Source organism: Centropristis striata, chromosome 18 (genome assembly GCF_030273125.1).
Source record: "Centropristis striata isolate RG_2023a ecotype Rhode Island chromosome 18, C.striata_1.0, whole genome shotgun sequence".
NCBI lineage: Eukaryota > Metazoa > Chordata > Actinopteri > Perciformes > Serranidae > Centropristis > Centropristis striata.
In genome coordinates, this window is record NC_081534.1 from 18,432,900 (window position 1) to 18,446,751 (window position 13,852).

A 13,852-nucleotide genomic window follows, 5' to 3' on the forward strand; every position below is an offset into this window, starting at 1 on the left:
TATGTAAGCAGTGTTTTGATTTTGTAAAGACAGGGCTTATTTAATTAGGGCCACGGGGCAATTGCACCGAGCACTGGTCCCATACAGCAATAGCTGTAGGGACCAGTGCTCGGGGCGAAGTTGCTGGAAAATTGAGTATTGCATGGAGGAAAGTAGTAAATAGATTTTTTTTTTATTGGATGAAAGCTGAAACATTAATTGAGATTGTTAAAAATGTAAATAGAAGAATTTAATAATTTAAGTTCTGATTTATTATATTAATTAATTGGTGGTAAAGGAAAAATAGTATTGCTTTCTTGACAAATAGATATCACCACAAAACTTCTCCAGTTATTACTTTTTATTTTATTTTAATTTTTTTGAATTACAAGTTTTGTAAAAATGTCAATTTATTGTCAATTATAAAACCTTGTGTTTATAAGAATGAGTCTAATTTTACAAACAACCATACCAAGGGGACAAAAGGCTGTAAAAAGAGAAAATTAATAGAAATTGTGCTTCTCCATGTGCAATATATCAATTATTATTGTTAATACTATTTTATTTTTGTTATTCATATTTTTTATTCACTTCTGTGATTGTGTTATTCTTATTTTATTGTGTCTTGTTATATTTGATCAAACTTTTGGAGCAACCTGCTACAAGAATTTCCTCCCGGATTAATCAAGTTCTGAAGCAACAGGCGAGCTAGAGCCCGACCAATGTGTGAGTTTTCAGAACGATGCCGATCAATTTCAGAGGGGGAAAATTAATCGATAACTGATATGGTGGCAGATTAATACATTTTTTGAGCTGGAATGAAAATAGACCTTTTTACTAAAGTACCCAGGGAGCTACTTTATTAAATATTATTTAACATTATTATACAAACTAAGAATGGGAATAATTAATCGATGATCGACTAATGGTCGTTAAGAACTTGGTCGATCACATGGAATTTTTTAATCGATCTGTGTATTTTTTAAATTTTATTTTATCTCATCTCTGACTGTGTATCAGTATCACTGAACAGCTGAGCGGCCACGGTGCCAAATATGAAATTAGACTGCCACCAGAGCGCCACCTAGGAGGGCATTGACAATAATTGTACCAAGTTTTGTATAATAATGCACAAACTATCCCTTTAATCCTCATACAGTTTTTAGGGGTCCTTGAAACCGAGACTCTCTTGATATATTTGGCAGATTTAGTTACAAATAACAGAAGAGGGTTGGGGCCAGGTTGGAGAAAAAAATAATGAGAGGAGGATTTTTTTTTCATTATACAGTTTGAGAAGGAAGTTGAAATAACGAGAATAAAGTTGAAATAGGCCTACGACTTTGGGGGGGGGGGGGAGTCGCAAAGATATTCATAGATTTATGTCAATAAGTCATCAGAGTAACATTGTTTTCAGAGAAACTACACGTCTATCAGGACAGTTAGGTAGACTGCAAGCTACAACCTGATTTTCATAAATGTCATAAAATGAGCAATAACCACAATATTTAAAGGTGTAGTAGTACTAAAATCCCCCTACACATAGTGAGCTATTCTTGGTAGTAGGCTATCATAACTATTGTTTTGGGGAAAATCTGATTTTATGTAATTTATGTGATTTTTTTAGACATATATTGTGTTATGTATTATATACGTATTTTCTCAACATTGTATTTCGTCTTTATTCTCATCATTTCGATTTTTTTCTCGAACTTAATAATGATTTATTTTTTTCTCCTACCTGGCCCTAATCCTCTTCTGTAGTTTTTTTCCACAGCATTGAACAGTTTCTTTTGGTGAAGTATTTATGATGTGTTGTGAGTTTCCATCAACACCTCTGCCCTCTCACAGGACGGATTATCTCTGACGTGCAGTTTGAGAGATAAGATGGGCAAGTTACATGATACACCCGGCCAGCATTGTGTGCCATTGACTCCATTTCTATAGCAGCTGAAGTGATATGTGGAGGGCCGGAGAAACCAATGGAAACTGAGGGTGCAAACAGCGGGAAGTGAGCTGGAAAATGGGATTAAATATGCACGAAGCTTCAAAAACCAAAGGGGTAGCTGTCAGGAGCCGCAGTGGCTGTTTCTCAGTCCAGATGGGGGAGTCTCACCCTGCACCGAGACTCCTCAGTCCTCCTAAGGTCACCCACATTACACAGACAAAATATTCTCCAGAGGAACTTTGGTGTCCTCTGCAGACGCGCCACTGTTCCTCTAGAAAACCCACTCACTGTATTTTTTACGATGAAGTTCTGTCAACCACAGCTGCCTGTATTTTACTGTAAATTAAACAGTTTTTTTTTGTTTTTTTTAAGTGTAGCCTCTGTTAACCAGACCGATATTGAGAGTTTGATATTTTCATCTCGGCAAGAAATAAGAATATTTCCAAAAAATGACAAAATTTATTTTAATATTCCTATTACACGGTCGCTCATAAAGTTGGGATAAAATATTTTTTACCTCTATCCATCTAATGATTGTGACAATGTGATTTTTTTCTCGACAGATACAGTGTATATCTTCTCAAAATGTCAATTAATCTATTCCAAACATATCACAATGAAAATGAAATCACAATTAACAGAAGATTGTGTCTGAAAACCAAATTATGGGCGACCGTGTATTAGCTCAATTATTAGCATTCTTGGCTCTGGAAGAATAGAAAGCATCAGGCAAGTGTGATTAAAACACCTGTGTGTGTGTGTGTGTGTGTGTGTGTGTGTGTGTGTGTGTGTGTGTGTGTGTGTGTGTGTGTGTGTGTGTGTTAGTTATCTTGTCTTGTCTTGAGATGACTTCTTGATCCCAACTGCACCCAAAAAAAGAGACTACTCAGTCCTCGTAAGGTCACCCACATTACACAGACACAAATGATTCTTCAGAGGAACTTTTGTGTCCTCTGCAGACGTGCCACTGTTCCTCTTGGACACCTGCAATGAACTATTTCACGGGTACTGCTCCCCAAGGTCCTCAATGTCATGCTTTGATGCCCACTTCCTCGTGAATGCCGTGGTGGTGGCGGCGTCCCTTGAGTCAGCAAGCACTAAAACATCCAGCTGTGGAGACGAGGGACGGGCTGAATGTCACTGCAGCAGCCGGCGGCGGCCCAGAGTCTCCCCGGCCCTTCCCGCTGTCACAAGAGACCACGATGCCGGCTGGTCGGACCCTCTGTGTCGACAGGGTCACATGACAGAGGTGTTAATTTATCAGCTCTAAAGGTGCTGGGAGGTGGATTTTGTTACAGAGAGACTGATCCAGGCTAGCTGTCTGCACCTGTTTACAGTCTTTATGCTAAGCTAAGCTAACTGGCTCCAGACCAATACTGAGAGTTGTATCGATCTTCTCATTGCAGCAAGAAAGTAAATAAGAATATTTCCCCAAATTACGAACTATTCTTTTAATATTCCTATTAGTTGCTCATTTATTAATAGTCAGGCAGCTTAGCAAAATATAGGCGACACGCCGGATAAAACCACCACACTTTTTCCACATGCTCTCCATCTCGATAAGTTTCAATTTTTGATGGGAGAGACTTCATCAAGATTGTGGATAGGAGATGGCTGCCATATAAAATCTATGAGAACCAATATGTCTTCCAAGCCACTCAGAAGGTCAATCTTGGTGTCGAAATCTACATTGTCTGGGTCCAGGAATTATTTAAAGCTATTGAGAATATCACTAGATCATTATTTGATCAAATAGATATGTTCATTTTGTTATTTTATATTAATATATGTCTGACTGCTTGGGAACTAAGTTGGAAATTACGTAAATACATGGCCAAAATTAAAGTCTATTTCTAGGGGAGAAAAATGGCCCTGCTCTTAGACAGGACCAAAAAACGCCCCGTCAAATGGTTGTAGAGGTGGCTCACATTAAAATAAGGGGCGTTTCGGCGAGTGGGACCCGCCTCATTCCGGGTATTCGACTATAATGGAAACACCTATTGCGGTTTATTCTCAACAGGTAAAGCGTATATCTTCTCAAAACTTTTTTAATCAATCTATTCCAAACATATCACAATGAAAATGAAACCACAATTAACAGAGGATTGTGTCTGATAACAAAATTATGGGTGACCGTGTATTAGCTCCATTATTAGCATTTTTGGCTCTGGAAGAATAGAAAGCACCAGGTAAGTGTGATTAAAACACCCGTATGTGTCTTGTCTTGTCTTGAGATGGCTTTTTGATCTCAACTGCACCCAAAAACGAGTCACAGATGACATGTGAACCATAAGCCTCCTGTGACCCCCATTACAACATCAGTCACCCCAGCGGAGGTGAAGAGGTTATTGTGTAATATGGTTGTCTGTGGCTCCCTCTCAACCCGTGGCCTTTAACAGGGGCAGCTGACGTTGGAGCAGCCGCAGGCACCTGACTGTCTCTGTTGTTTTTAGCTGTCCGTTTTCCGCTCTGCCCCCCCTCCCTCCCTCTGACTGTTCCTGGCTGATGTCCAACCTCCTCCAGCTCTTTGTAGGAGTGACCTTTGCAGAGGCAGACTGACAGACCGGCTCGGGCGCTCACTCTCTTGGTGGTGTGAGTGGTGTCAGCGTGTGGTACTGGCAGCAGAGGAGCAGAAAGAGGGCTGGGAGGATAATTTGAACACAACTGTTACTGAGGCTTCCCCACTGAGAGAGAGGTTACTGACAGAAGACCGCGTTTATCTCAGGCAGGGATCACACATTTACTTTACTTGTAATGACAGAAATCATCTTTTTATCTGTCACATGGAGGCTAGTCATGCTTTGATGACACATGCTTACACTAAAACCACTGCTGCTCCTTAATGAGTGTCAGGGAAAAAGAAATGTAATAAAAATGTGCATCAAGTTGTGACCGATATCGGCCTATCAAAGACATTGTTACTTGTCATATTGGCATATTTGTCCGATACGCGCTGATATGAAAACTTATTTACATAACATATAATTGCATAAAAGTGATGCACTGGGTGATTTAGAAATTTTCATATATATATTTATTTTATATATATATTTTGGTGTTTATTTATTAATTTATTATTATTATTATTTTTATTTTTATTTTATTTTTTTATATTTTATTTATTAATTATTTGAATGAATGAACATACAATACTATTTAGCTATTTAATTTATTATTATTATTATTATTATTATTCATTTAATTTTAAATTGTATTTATTTATTTATTTATTTATTTTATTTTATTTATTTTCTGTTTAACATCTTTGAGTTTCTTAAACGATATAAATGGAATTATTATTATCATTATTTATTAAAGTCTTTATTTAAATGGCCAGCAATTGACTGATATTGAACATACAACACTGTTGTTTAATTAGCTATTCATTTTTATTTACTCTATATTTAAATGGACAGCCAGTGACTGATCCTGAACACACAATACTATTCAGCTTTTTTGTTTATCTATTATTTTTGTTATTTAAACGGTCAGAAACTCACTGATTCTGAACATACACAGATGTTTATTCATCTTTTTATTTTATTTTCTCTGTGTTCATTTAGATAATTGTTTGACAATCTAATAGGTGAAATGTATACTATTCTTTAATAAAATTATTTGTTCAAAACAAGTAGCTTTCCTTTGCATAGTTATTTCAGTGCAAAATTGATGCACTTTTTCCACTCTAAAATCAATATTATTCCCAAAAAAGTTACAAAGTAATTTCTTAAATGCTAAATAGATGTTTGGGTGTCACAAAAGTTACAGCTTAGAGTAAAAGCATTAAATATCTGAAAGGGGCTGTGTAAACGAAATAAAAATAAATAATACATTTGTGTAGGGCTACAACTAAAGCAACCAACCATTTTTGGGGGCATATTTTCCTAATCAATGCCTCAAACAATGGATGAATTATGAACATTTTGGGGATTTAATTCCTTTAAGTTGACTCATCGATTACCACTGACAGTAAGAAGCCCATGCTTCAGCCTCCTTTACTGCGACTGTGCAGCCATAAAAACTGGTCTGGTGACAGTCTGCAACCTTTTTGTGTAGTCAGGAATAACAGGAGATAACACGGTGAGGCGAACAAAACCCTGAAGATCACATCAGTCAGGTTCACGTCATTTTTGTTGCATTAAAAGAAGCATTTACTGCTGTTTTTTTTAAGTCTTGTCCATCATTATTCGAGGACAAACAGTCTGTTAAGAGATTTTAGAGCCTACATAAAACTGTATATTGTCAAATGTTGCTTGGTCTTTGGATATTTTTAGTGAGCTATTCTTGCCTTTGCTTGATTTATTCTCTCGACAGCTACTTTTACTCTGCCTTAACAAAAAACTGAAGTCCCAGTTCTTCAGCTGGAAGAAAATGTTCTCCCTTACAGGACTCTTCAGTATGAAAAGAAAAGCAAGATGTGTTTGAAAAGGCCAACCTCAAACTCAATCACAGGTGACATGACACATTTAACACATTATGCTCATGTTCTATTCCAGTCAGACACTGACTCATACTGAACATACAATACTATTTAACTATTTGGTTTATTTATTAAATTATATATATATATATATATATATATATATATATATATATATATATATATATATATATATATATATATATATATATATATACATATATATATATATGGTAAATTAATGAATGGTCATCAAATTACTGATTCTGAACATACACTGATGTTTATTTATCTATTTTTATTTTTAATAATTATTTTGTTTTATCTGTGTTTATTTGGAGAATTGGTTCATAATCTAATGAATTGGTTGACAATATCATGTGGAATACATTTGATCAACACAATATAAGTTTTTTTTTTCACATCTAAAAAAAGAAAATCTGACAAGGACTATTGATGAAAGTGTGTTTTTCATGTGATCTAAAGTAAATAAATAAATAGGTTGTAATGTCAAATACTTAACCAAAGCATGTTCGTACCAAATTTCAAGACCAATCAGAAAAATGTTTCCTCATAAAACTAAAAAATCTTTGAGCTATAACCTATGTTATTTAGTTTATTTATTGAATTCTTTATTTAAATGGTCAGCAATTTACTGACACTGAAGAAATTGTATTAATGTTTATTTAGCTTTTTTTTTTTTACTTTAATATTTATTTAAATGGTTAGCAATTGACTGATTCTTCACTGATGTTTATTTATCTATTTATTTTATTTTTATTCATTCATTCTTTTTCTTTTTTGTTAATGTGGAGAATTGGTTAACAATCAAATAGTTGGAATATATAATAATGTTAAATATTGATTAATAAAGTTATTTGTTCAGAAAGTAGCCTTCTCCGAACCTTTGCATATTTATATCAGTGCAAAATCCTTCATGTAGGGGCAGGGGTCAGACAGGACAAATGCTTTTTGTTCTTATTAAAATGACAAAATGTTGTTTGTCTGTCAAAATACTGCCACAACTCTACTGAAAATAAATCCCCCATAATCCGTCTTGAGGTTTTTTTCGTTATAAGTCTTTTTCAATTTCCCTCAATAATTGAATTATCCCAAACTTTTACCTGTGACATGGCTTTGACCTGACTGTGAATTTTTGGCGCCACCGTGTGGACAGTCGACCACATGTCATATATGGTCATATCTACCCGCTCTACTCTCGCGGGGTTTCAGACGCGTAGCAACATCACAACGTGTATCTTTCCTCTGACCAATCAGGAGCCACTGTGCGGAGAGAGCGGACCAATCATGATCGAAGATTTGGGCACCAATTTAAACAGAAAGCAAACCAAACGAGTGAACCACCAGACTAGAGAAAGGGGAAAAACAAACATTTTGTCCTTTTAAACATCTTTATCGGGAACAGAGTAAAGTTTGCGACAAATAGAGAAGTCGCTGGTTTACCTGTATGTTAAACTACAGCCGAGTCTAGCCTAACGTTAAGTCAACGTTAGGGTAAAGTCAGGTAACTTCTAACGTTAGATTCGGTTGGAGAAGTGAGGTGAAATGCCGTCCCGTGTTGAGGACTACGAGGTGTTGTTCACTATCGGTTCAGGCTCGTATGGAAAATGCCAGAAAGTCAGACGAACATCTGATGGGAAAGTGAGTAAAACTTCAAATGGTTTGTCCACAGCTACCTGTAGCCTACAGGTAAACCAGCCCACCTGTTTGTTGCCTGTTGTTGTCACGCGACAAAACGTTTACTGACGTTAGTTTCGTTTAATTTAAACGTCACTGCTTGTGTTATATGTCTCAAACAACAAATATTAAACCTCTGTTACCATTTTCAGCACAAACCTAAAACCAGTGGAGGAAGAAGTATTAAGACCTCTTAAGTAAAAGTACTAATACCACACTGTGAAATTACTCTACTACAAGTAAAAGTCCTGAACTTACTGAAGTAAAAGAACAAAAGTATCAGCATCAAATTGTACTTAAAGTATCAAAAGTAAAAGTACTCGTTATGCAGAATGTCCCCACTTACGTTGTTTTATGTAGTCTAATTGTATTAGACACTATTAGATTGTTTGTATTGACGCATTTATGAGAGCAGCGTTTTAATTTTCTCATGGTAGGGTTAAGTTTAAAGTATCAAAAGTAAAAGTAGGCCTACTTGTTATGCAGAATGACCCCACTCAGATTTATATATTCTAAATATAATATATTAGATTATGAGGTTTAATTTATAAAAATGCAGAATCATTTTAATTTTATAATGCCTTTCATGTTATAAACTAAAAGTAACTGAAGCTGTTGGCTAAATGAAGTGGAGTAAAAAGTACGATATCTGGTCTTAAAATGTAGTGAACTACAAATGTAAAGTTACATAAAATAGAAATACTCAAGTAAAGTCAAAATTTAACTTAAGTACAGTACTTGAGTAAATACACGTATACACCACTGCCTAAAACCGTTAAGCAAAACAACGTCGCCTAGTAACAACAAATGAATAAAAATGGCCGCTTTATTGCCAGTTAAAGACAGTACTTTTAGGGGGAAAGGGGTGGTCTTTAATACTAGGGGTGTCAGACTGATCCAAGCAAGGTTCATGTGGCTGCAGGTTTTTGTCCCAGCTAAGCAGGAGCGCACCTGAACAAAAAATCAACTGAGTGAGAGTTCAGGTGATGAATGAGTTGAGTCAGGTGTGCTCCTGCTTCTGGACAAAAACCTGCAGCCACATGTATCTCACATTATGTTGCCAAGGAGACTTGTGTCCCAAGGTTATGAATTATTGTTAAATAAAGCTTTATTTAAACATGTTTTTACAATAGAACAGTGACATACATAAAATGTATAAGTGTGGAATGGACTTAATGATGGGTTGAAATTGTGTAGCTCTCTGTTGGGGTTTAGTAGAACCTTAAAATGTAAAATAATTAACGATTGTTATGTAAATTGAATTACATGTATGACAATCAAGGATTATGAATTGGACTATAATGTAGGTGTTTATTTATTGCTGGTGTTCTGGGGCTTGTCTCGTAGAAATAAGCCATGTGATACAGCCTATTCCTTTTTTTGTTTTGCTTTTAATTATGGAGAAAAGTTGTGCAAAATTTGATTTTCAAGATGTGAATTATATAGCTGAAAATAAAGATCATTCATTCAACATAACAATCTTGAATATAATTGCACATGTATATACTCACTCCCACATAGATTTAAAAAAATATATAATGGATACAACTATGGTGCAGGCGCAAAAGTAAATAAAACAGAATTAATGAAAAAAAATTGCATTGATTTCAGTTCAAACAATGTCTGAATGAAAACCCTTAATTGGGACAAACCTCTTTACCTGTTATATATTTGAACATTATGGCTTTCAACTGTAAACCATAATGCTAAGAAAAGTAAAATGTATTTGCGAAAGTGCTGCAATTAAATTTATGTTTAAAGGTAAACTTGTAAGCAGTACAGTGCACCATTGCTCGATTCGGTATTCTCAGAGGTTTTACAGCTCCAGCCTTACCTTGTCTGGTGTGACTTATGGTGACGATTGTTGGTGAACTTTATATAGGCATTGTTATGTTACTGACTTTACTGATTTTTTTTGCTGACTGTATGAATCTGCCTTTATTACAAATGCATCATAAATCAATGTTTGAATTCAGATTCCTAATCTCCGTCCTGGTTAATTAAACTACTTATGTTTTTTAGATACTTGTTTGGAAGGAACTGGACTACGGCACCATGGCGGAGAGTGAGAAGCAGATGTTGGTGTCAGAAGTGAACCTCCTGAGGGAGCTCAAGCATCCAAACATAGTGAGGTACTACGACCGCATCATAGACCGGACCAAAGCCACACTCTACATAGTCATGGAGTACTGCGAGGGTGGGGACCTGTCCAGTCTCATCACCCGCTGCATCAAGGAGAGGTAGGTATTTGTGTGAATTGTAAGATTGTAGGTTATGTTTCCCTCCTGACAGTATCTGCAGATTAAGCGCGTTTTTGACTTCGGCAGGCGTTACCTGGAGGAGCAGTTTGTCCTGCGAGTCATGGCACAGCTCACGTTAGCCCTGAAGGAATGCCACAGACGCAGTGATGGCAGGGCGACGGTTCTTCATCGAGACCTGAAACCAGCCAACATCTTCCTCGACATCAGACAGAATGTAAAGCTCGGAGACTTTGGCCTCGCCAGGATCCTGAACCATGACACCAGTTTTGCAAAGACATTTGTCGGGACACCTTACTACATGTCTCCAGTGAGTTGTTTACATTTAACCTGATCTCTTCTTGACCCTCCTGATTGTAGCGTAATCGGCCCCATGTGCCACTAACTGTCAACGTGTTTTTTTTTCAGGAACAAATAAACCGGATGTCGTACAATGAGAAATCAGACATTTGGTCACTGGGATGTTTGCTGTATGAACTCTGTGCATTATCGTAAGTTGTCTAACTCCTCTGCTTGAGCTGATTTTCCCCAGCAGGCTGTTTGTTTACTGTGAAATGTCTGACACGCTCCCTGGATTTCTCCTGTTAAGCCCTCCGTTTACAGCTTACAACCAAAAAGAGCTGGCAGAGAAGATCAGAGAGGGGAAGTTCAGAAGAATCCCGTACCGGTACTCTGAGGAGCTAAACACTTTACTCTGCAAAATGCTCAACCTGAAGGTTCGAAGAGAAGAATTTAGTCAGAATCTGTACTTTGGCAATCATCTAGCCTGTTTTTTATAAAGGTGGGGTTCAGTAATCTGTGCATCTTGGTTGTCAGGACTATCTGAGGCCATCCGTGGAGTCTATTCTCCAGAGCAGCTTGTTGGCCGAAGCTGTTGCTGAGGAGCAGAGGAGGGCACCGACACGACCCCGGAGGAGGTCGTCAGACTCAGACTGTCCAGTTAACAAGCCGGCTGAGCCGACCCTCGCCTCTGCCGCAGAGCTCAAACTTAGGGAACAGGCGCTTCGAGACAGAGAAAAGGCACTGAAGGAACGTGAGGAGAGGCTGGAGCGTAAGACTTTTATTTCTCACTGTCCTTTTTAAGGTTGTCAGAAGTATTGATACTTCACATTTCAATGTGTTTTTAAGACAATACAATATCCACATCTAGTTGTATCTACAGTTGTGAAAGTTTTGGACAAGATTGCACAGATAAAACAACAACAAGAAGAAAATAAACTTTAAATTTAATGACATGAATAACTAAGATAATCAGTATACTATACTGTGTATATAGATATGTAATCTACCACAGCTTTAAGCTTAAAAAATGCCTAAAAAGTGCTTTGAATTTGGATTTTTAAAAGTTGTAGGATCCAGTGGAGGAAAAGTATTCAGACCCCTTACTTCAGTAAAAGTACAAATACCACACTGTAAAATTACTCCACTACAAGTAAAAGTCCTGCATTCAAAACTTACTTAAGTACAAAAGTATCAGCATCAAAATGTACTTAAAGTATCAAAAGTAAAAGTACTTGTTATGCAGAATGGATCCACTCAGATTGTTAAATATATTACATTATTTGTATAAATGCTTTTATGTAAACAGTGTTTTAATTTTGTAAAGACGGGGCCAATGTAATTACTTAATTTACTGTTATAAGATTTTTTTTTTTCTTTTTTTTTTTTCTCAAGTATGTGGAAATAAAAAAAGTTGCTTTCAGAAGGCAAATAACTTGTATTAATTCCAAAAATAACGGTGTCTTATTTGTCTTTTCATTGCAGAAAGAGAGCAGGAGCTTTGTGTTCGAGAACGACTTTCAAATGAGAAGCTTGTGAGGTAAAAGTGTTTAATTTTTTAAGATGTTTAGAAATTAAACTAATTATAGAATGATCATAAATGGGAGATATGAAGATGTCAGAACTACCAACTGATTGGTGTAAACTCTTTATCCTAATCCACTGTTACAGAGCAGAGAGTTTACTGAAGAACTACAACCGTGTGCAGCAGCAGAAGGACCGAGCACCGCTCTACGGCAAAGACATAGGTATGGGAATTGGAAGAGGACCTTTGGACTTGCTGAACAGAGACAAGAGCTGAGCAAAGTTTTATGGGTTCATGCTTCTGTTTGCAATGTGCATGACTAATTTATTTATTTATTTTAAATCATGTAAATTATGCTTTTATACACCAATAAAGAATTAAGACCCCCGAAATCTAGCTGTCATGTTGGATCGCAGACTGTTCTAAAGTTTCCAGATGTTGTAGAGTTGATCTCTGTTAACCAGTGGTTCCTTACTGTTTGCTCTTAGATGGCGAGAATCTCTCCCCTGGCAAGAAGAAGGTCCACTTTGCTGGCGAGAGCAAAGAGAACCAGCGACCTGAAGGTCGCCAAAGTGTGTCGTCCCAGGAGCTGATTCTGAGGAGGCTGCAGGCGGCCAATCTACGCGCTCAAAAGCTGAACGAAGTGGAGAAGACGTGTCAGTTCAAGAGCAGGCAGATACTCGGCATCCGCTGATCACACGGATCTCACTGACTGATATGTGAAAGCTGTCAAAGTCGTAATAACTGGATGTAAATTAAGCTTAATTTATATGATAAGTCAGTAGCTGTGAAATGTTTGAATCCTGTGTGTTATTGCAACCTGTGTAGTGTCTGAACTCTATTTAGTTTCAAGTGTGGATTGTATAGGCAGCTGTTGTGATTGTGTTGTATATTCTTGCTAAGCATATTTCTAAAACTGCTTAGAAATACCCAAAGGGCCAATTGTTTGATGACTTGTGTTCACAACATGTAAAAACCTATGTGGTTTAGAATACATTAATGCAATATTCATATATGAAGAAGAAAATCATTAACTTGTGATGGCAATGAACATTTTAACTATGCAGAGTGAATGATAGTGAATTTAAGGTGTTGCATTATATTTTCTGATTCAGAACTACATTAAACAAGATACAATAAGAAGAATTTTCTGTGCCAGAAATACTCAGAGTGAAATACATATAGAATCAGAAATGGGTTGTTAAAGTTGCACCCTTTTTAGTCTAAAAATATATTTAGACCTTGAGAAAGTATAAGAACAATAGAAATGTATATATATATATATAAAAAACTTACAATATATAACTATATGGAAAAATAGAGATACATATTTATACGACAGTATGTCACAGTGTAAATAATGCAGAGAATGGGAGTGTTAAGTGCAAGAATAGTATATATATCATTTGAAATGTACAGTAAATAGAAGTAGAATGCTGTATTCATGCCAGAGTAAACCACTATTACATATAGAGAGATTTATAGTATATTACAAATTATATTTATTGTTTATATATGCATAGTTAAATGAAGTATACATACATTGCATATAGGTGGTTGGCCAATTACTCAAAACTATTTTATATTTTGTTACAAATATTCTACAAATGTATTCTGGAGTGCTTCATCAAGACAGATAACTCCCACAAGGGGTCATCAGTTTCCCATGTAGAGTCAGTAACTGCAGGCAGCACAGCAGTAAGCCTTTACACCTGGAAGTCATTCACATTATATTGTGGTTTAATAGC

At 36.4% G+C, this 13,852-nt stretch overlaps 1 protein-coding gene across 1 annotated transcript; it reads left to right on the top strand.

The window, feature by feature from the left end:
• Window positions 1–7,657: 7,657 nt before the first annotated feature.
• Window positions 7,658–13,250, top strand: nek2 (NIMA-related kinase 2). The gene is made up of 9 exons (XM_059356361.1): window positions 7,658–8,006; window positions 10,065–10,282; window positions 10,370–10,610; window positions 10,709–10,791; window positions 10,890–11,016; window positions 11,117–11,351; window positions 12,065–12,119; window positions 12,251–12,327; window positions 12,593–13,250. The coding sequence occupies exons 1-9, from the start codon at window positions 7,911–7,913 to the stop codon at window positions 12,796–12,798; spliced, it is 1,338 nt and encodes a 445-aa protein (XP_059212344.1). The 5' UTR covers window positions 7,658–7,910; the 3' UTR covers window positions 12,799–13,250.
• Window positions 13,251–13,852: the final 602 nt, after the last annotated feature.